At 42.7% G+C, this 7065-nt stretch overlaps 1 protein-coding gene across 1 annotated transcript; it reads right to left on the reverse strand.

Annotated features, from left to right (window-relative positions):
* Positions 1 to 158: 158 nt before the first annotated feature.
* Positions 159 to 4753, reverse strand: si:ch73-167i17.6 (regulator of G-protein signaling 9-binding protein). The gene has a single exon (XM_050043941.1). The coding sequence runs from the start codon at positions 4109 to 4111 to the stop codon at positions 3371 to 3373; it is 741 nt and encodes a 246-aa protein (XP_049899898.1). The 5' UTR covers positions 4112 to 4753; the 3' UTR covers positions 159 to 3370.
* Positions 4754 to 7065: the final 2312 nt, after the last annotated feature.

The raw sequence follows: 7065 nt of genomic DNA on the forward strand, positions 1-7065 counted from the left end.
AAAAAAAATGCTCTCCCCTCTGTGGCCTCGGTGCTTTTAGGAGCGGAGTTATCTTGCGTTTCAGCATTTTTATTTTATTTTTTTTACAATGTTCTATTAATGTTTCTCCACAGGTTTGTAACCTCGAGAGGCTGAGAGGAGATAGACGGACTGGAATAAGAGATAAAACACAGTGGAAAACAAGAAAAGGCATTTAAGTAGTCTGCTGAATAAACATTTAATGTCCCAAATGATTGCCATCTTAATCTGCAACTTGAATATTTAACACTTGTCAGGTTTTTTTAAATGTAATTCTGTTCCATTACTCCCACATGGAGTCAGGCCTCTGCTCGGAGGAGGAGGGTAGCTTTAATTAAATTTGATCCTTTGAGATTATTACATACTTCCACAGCCGGCAACTAAGGCTGAGTGGTCTTTAAATGCCAGGGGTCTATTTAGCGTATACAATTATCAGAGAATACCCTCAGGATGGGGGAGGAGATCATTAAAGTCAATTTAGAGCTCATTTGATGTGCAACTGTTGAACCACGAGCAGTTACAACAGACTTTTCATCAGAATTCACACTGGAGCAATAATTCACATTATGACAAGTAAGAATTAGTGACAATTTCCAGCAACTGTACTGTAGATGATGGATGTTTGCTGCCTGAAAGCACCAGCAGCAGTGGTGTATACACTCCCGGTACCTGCGTAAACCCATAGTATAAATGGTCCTCCTTGGTAACCTAACCAGTTATCTAGTAGTACATCCACCTCATCAACTACCACTACATCACTGACCATCACTTACACAGCTGATGTCAAAGGATCTTTGTGAATCTGTCGAGGAGAGACACAGGATGCTCACAGACACTGTGGAGTAGGGGCGTAAATATAAACAGTGCAGACAGGGCAGTTGCATTGGGGCCAATGGGGAGAGCGGGCCCTCCAACCATAGGTTAGGCAGATAATGGGCCCTTGTGAGTCATTTAGATTGCCACCTTAGAAATATGCATGTGTTCAAATGAAAAACGATGCCATGTGCTTTACCCTTTAAAAAGGCAAACCCATCTCCATCTTGGTTTTCTTTTCTTATTTTTTTTGTAAAACAGCCATCAGCAATCTATAACAAAATATGTTATAGCATATATATATATATGCTTACTTTACATAAACTGCAAATAAGGTATGAAAAAACTTTCAACTAAACATATACTTCCTTATTTTCTTTGGTATTTTTGTCTTTACACATATGCAATGATGCTTTCTGGCTGATATGATGATGGTGTTATCCACTCTATTTGATCATGTGACACAAAGATTATACAGTAACTAGTTTAGGCACATAACAAGCAACTAGCATGCCTTGGGGCCCGTCATAATAGCGTGCACTGGGGCCCGTTGTAAATACCTTACACCACTGCTGTGGAGTAACATCTCAGTATTGATAATCGAACACTTCTCTTTTTTAGCAGGTGTTAGCAGCACTTTACACCCTCTTTATGTTCCTGCTGTTATATTTGTACCTGAAAAGACTGCAATAAAATACCTTCTCTGTCTGTTTCTGCTTTTTAATTCAGCCCCTACTTTGTAAGAAGTGATGCAGGCTGCGTCTTTATAACTCCAAACTATGTAATTTACATTGAACTTGGAGAATGTCATAGTTTTATTTATTTAATTGTGGATAAATCATCTCAATTCCAGTTTTGAAAAATCAAGTTAAATCTAATTTGTAACCTGCTAATAGCACAGTTTGAAGGAAGAAATGGAGTGTTAGACATTCAACATCCATAATGATTTTTGACTTAGTGTTTTGAATATTTAGATTTTTTTCATTTCCTATAATGATGCATGTAGCCGACTATATGTATGAGCTTTTCTGTTTGATAAGTATTGAAAGAAGGTGCAAAATTGTCAGGAGGGTAGACATGAAACAAACTGTATCAGCCCACTGAAAGCTGAACATTTCTAAAACCCCTATAGGAAACATATGATCATCCATAGCAGAGTGTTATATAATTCCCATTCATGTTTCTGATTTCATAACATCACAACAGTCAGTGCACTCATGTCGTGTAAACTAACATCTCTCTGCTAAGGTATTTCCCAGCTATCAGCCCAGTCTGTGGTCTCTGGCTAACCCCAAACTGTCCCACCTCCCAACCTAAATCAACTGTCAGCAAACCATGTACAGGCTTTGGCTCTGGCAGACGCAATACCTTCAAATACTCTTATAACTAAAACCATTAGGGAGTTAAAGCATCTGTTTTAGTGTCCTTTCCATTTCACGCCGTATGCTATTTTAATCCAAGGTGGTTACGTCTAAGATACTAATCCTCTGCTTAAAATACCTCTGTGTACATCTGATGTGTGTCAAGCTTTGCAGTGATTACAAACTGGGCTCATGTAAAAACCATTAGCTTTAGCTCTTAACGTCCCACATAATATAAAAGCGGTGTTACATGCTGAAACACCTGGGAGCCTTTTCTTCAAACTACAAGCAAGTTTTGGAGTGCATTTCAACATTTTATTATAATAAATATACTTATGTACATTATCTGAGACAGCAGTCTGTATGTACAAACCCCTCTATTCACATGTTGCAATGTACATTCAACACTGTTTGCAAGAGAAACCCTGAAAAGGAACATGAACAGGCTTACAGTGAACGGGTGCATTATTAAAAGACCGTGGACCGTCTCTGAGGTCCCCAAGGCTCTTATGAAGCACACTGTGATTTGATGCAATGAAGTAAGATGAAGGCCTGCTATACATATGTTCTGCTGTATTAAAACTGTGCTAACAGGAGTGTGGAACAGTGCAGATTAGATCACATCCAACTGTGACACTGGCTCTATGAGTTTTCATACAACATGACCCCATTTCTCAGACTCTAGATGCTCCCCCCTCTCAACACGTCTGACTTTGCTGGATTGAATTCATAAATTTAAAGCATCAATCAGCAGAACATCAAGGGGGGAATACTTAACAGTAGGCTACATTTACGCTTGAGCTTTTCCACTAATCCATTTGGATTACGTGTCGTTTGTATCATCCTGATGGCCAGACACTGTCACGTAATTTCATGATTTTTTTTCCCTCTCCTCTTCCAAAAATACACGACCCCTTGGCCCCTCAAAATACTTAACCTCAAATTGTGCCCGGTGTCCATTCTATTGTTCTACATTTTATCTAGTGCAACTCCTCAACTCCACCGAATACATTCACAAATCCGAGAAAGATTAATAACTTTGCGTGTCCACATAGCCTATTTTTCAGCCCCTCAGGTAAAAAAGCTCTTTGCGGAGCTGCTGGCTCTTACAGCCGCGGTGACGCGCCAGTGGGCAGCCGCGCAGGGTGTCCATCAGGGTGGGCTGTCGGTGAGGCAGTTCAGGACATATTGATGACCAAATATCCTAGCACCACAGCGACCGTGACGATGATAAAGAACACGAGCACGGCGCAGATCGACGCAAAGCCAGCATCCCTGTTGCCTCCCCCCTCCTCCTCTTTGGGCTCCTCTTCGCAGATGGAGATGACACCCACGGAGGAATTTCCTACACTCATGTTGGACTTGAGCTCCGCGCCCGCCTCCTGCTTCGCCTCGACGGCCCACGGCGCCACCTGCACCTTCATCTCCATCTCCTCCATCATCTGGGTCACCTGGGTGATCTCGGACTGCAGGTCCCGGAGGTCCGCCGTGTCGATGTTGCTGTCCGCCTCGTATTTCATGTTCTGCACGCTCATGGCGCGGGCCGCCACCGTGGTGGTGCTGCCGGTCATCCCCGTCTGGATCAGGTGTCTCGTCGGCACCTTGAGGGGGAAATCCTGCGCTATCTCCAGGGACCTTTTCATGTCCACCTCCAGGAGCTCCATGCTGCTCGAAAACAGCACCCATAGGCGCTCGTACTCGGCCCGGTCCTCTTTGCTGATGGTCTTATCTTTGAGCAGAGAGGTCAGTTTAGTCCTGTTGGCCACGGCCAGCTCCTGGGCCTTTTTGCGGGTCCTCTTCAGCTCCTCTCGCAGGTTCTGCGAGTCCGAGGTGCTTCCCAAAGCGATCACCAGGTGCCTGTAGCAGGCGGTCACTTTGTTCAAAGCGTCCAGCATTGTTTTGCACTCATCTTTCCCCATGGCTGCTTAAAATATAATCTCTCTACTCGCCAGAAATATGAGAGAATGAACAAAAGAAGCCTGGAGAGAAGCTGTTGGTGACGGCGCTTTATCCACTGTCCTTAGTTTAGTTTCAACAGGAGCACACCCCCAGCTCTACAAATCCCCTCAACGCACTAGTCAGAGCAAATTCCTCTCTATCCATGCTCCTTCCTGTCTGCAAGCAGGCACAGAGAGCGGCTTAGATATTAATGCGTCCGTAAATGGCTTTAGGCTACCTTTGCGCTTCCCCACTCGAGATCAAACAGCGCCGGAGCACCTCTCCTGCAGAGCGGACGCTGAGTGGATGTGAAACAATCCAACCTGCCTTTTTAGGAGACTGAGATCCAGATTCAGCTACAGGTGTCACAACATCCGCTTTAGTCCCGTTTGCGGAGAGAACACGGCGCCTTTCTCGTCAGCAGCTTAAAATAAAGTCCATTAATGTTCAAAGATGACGCGCGGCTGGGGAAAAAGGAGATCCTCACTGAGAGTTAAAGAGATAGAGAGGCTTCAAAGCATCCAGAGGAGCCATTGTTTTTTTGGTTTGGGTTTTGTTTATCTGTATCTGGGAGCTGTCAGCTTCAGCACCCAATCGACGATGTTTAAATACCAGTAAGCGCCTTCTGAGGTCACATGTGCGCACTCAACAGAGCCATGCAGGCAGGGAAACAAAGCAGCTGCGCTCCCATTGGTTTGGTCACACAGGCGTCTGGTTCAAAAGCACCCTGTCATTGGCTGCTCTGTGCCTAAGGTGGGCAGTGCTGCGATGTCTATCAGCCAGGGCGTCAAATCACAAAGCTCTAACCTATCTGCTACTATCTTCCATTTGTCATCAGGATGTCTGCATGTGTTGTCAGTTACAAGTGAAGCAATGATTGACAACACTCAGCATTTGATATATTTATCTTTGCATTTAAAAACAGTACTTGAAGAGGAAATGAGTTAATAATTTGAACCACTCTACACCTGCCTGGTTAAGACATATCACACTTTTTGTTGTACAGAGAATTAATGATAACGTGTGCACAAGTGACAACCCGTGTATTAATTTCTCCTCTACTTGCTCGCATGCCTTACAGTCAATTATACCCACACCTGCCTGCACACTGTTTCTGTCCAGGAAGGATGCCAGTGGTTGCACACACAGTGCTGGTAGGATAATGTGTTGTTTACCTACTTGGCTCCTGCTGTGTTGAGAGGTGAGAGGCAGATAAGGCTGTGCGGTGTTTGCCTCCTTTGCTCTTTTTGCATTATTGAGGCGGATGGGGCCTAATGATCCATCGACTGCAGTGTAAAGCTAATGGAGCGAAGCGCAGTGGATGCCCAAGGAACTGAGGGTGAAGCTTATTGTTTGGCTTTATTGTGGCACAGGTGATTTATTGCTTCTGTTTCATTTATTCCAAGCTTGAAAAAAGTATTAATTTCAGTCACATATTTATAAGGCTGATTCAATCCATTGCTGTATGTGTTTCCGCTCTATTTGTACTGTAAACTGTGCTGTTTGATATATTTGATCTGCTGATAGACGTGCCAGTGATGTCTGACCAGTAACAAATATCTTGGCTGAGTCAGATGTTTTGTTAAGCTCTTGGCAAATGGATCGTCTTTCCTTTGAATATGTTTCCATGGCAACCTCTCACCTCTTGGCAAGCGCTCTTCAGTAATTTTTCCACATGGTATTCAATTACTGCTGGTGCAGTAAGTTGTCAGCCATCATCCTCGACGTCTCAGTTGCATTTAGGATCACAGTTTGGCTGCTGTCAAAAGAAAGATTCATGAATAGCGGCTGGAAGATGTAGTGTAAGGGCCTTTTGAGACCTTTTTTTTTAATGGATCTATTCCTTATTTGAAACGTCCTTTTTACAAAGGAGGTACATTGCAGCTTCCTTCTCTCAGCTCACAAAATATCAGCAAGTTTTTCCAATCCTGAATTAACACGTGTGGAAACTCACAGTCAAAGTCCGGAGGACAAACAAGACCTGTGGCCTGCCGTCAACAACAAACTTGGGAATTTATTTCTGTCCAATCTCTTCTTTGTTAAGGTGATAACCTTTACATGGAACTGCTGACAGCGTTGGGGTAGAATTGCTGGATTACACATGTACAATTGGCTGTGGTGTCTGTCTGTGCTCCTATAATAAGATTGCTGATAAGCTGGTCTGTTAGATTCAAGTGTTAGGATGAGTCAGACGTGTTGTGGTCTGATTGCTCTCAGAGTGAACACATCATGGAAAACGCAATGTGATTTCCTGTGCAGAGGCTCTCTGTGGTTTGCTGTTACACAGAGAGGAGTAACAAGATAGCGAGGAGCTCCCAGATGTTAAGGTTGTTTTTACACAGATGAGTGCAATATGCTGACTCATGAAAAGACAAAAAAAAAATCCTGGATGATTCTATTTGTTTAATTAAATTTTGTAAGAACAAATGTCATATCCTGCCTTCCTGACAGTAATCCAGTCTTATTAGGATTTTGCATCGTAATAATAAAGATGCCGTACATTTTTTTTATTCATGGTCCGTTTTTAACTTAATGAGTATTAGCAGGGTTATGATCACAAGTAAAGATGGCTGAAGCCAAAGTAAGTGCAGACCAAAAGCAATAATAAATGGGCAATTCAATTCAATTCAATTCAATTCAATTCATACTTTATTAAAGACACATCTCAAGGAGAGGTCCATAGCACCATAAGAGCAAGACAAACAGCATACACAATTTTTAAAAAAACAAAAAGATAACAAATATAGCAAATATTTGTTGTCCTCATAATGCTTCTTAGTATTTTTTAAAGATGCACTATGCAGGATTGTCAGTAACTGCTAAAGAACACACTTGCCAGCAAAAGTCAAAGTAAAAGCCAACGTCAATTTCACTCTGGTTTGGTGTTTTGTCTAACTATATTTGTGTTTTTTTCTTCTCTGTGTCTCTTGGATGG

This window comes from Epinephelus moara, chromosome 1 (genome assembly GCF_006386435.1).
Source record: "Epinephelus moara isolate mb chromosome 1, YSFRI_EMoa_1.0, whole genome shotgun sequence".
NCBI classification, from domain to species: Eukaryota; Metazoa; Chordata; class Actinopteri; order Perciformes; family Serranidae; genus Epinephelus; species Epinephelus moara.

Excerpts from the sequence above, each read along its gene's own strand:
- si:ch73-167i17.6 (XM_050043941.1), bottom strand. The coding sequence starts at position 4,111 with ATGGGGAAAGATGAGTGCAAAACAATGCTGGACGCTTTGAACAAAGTG.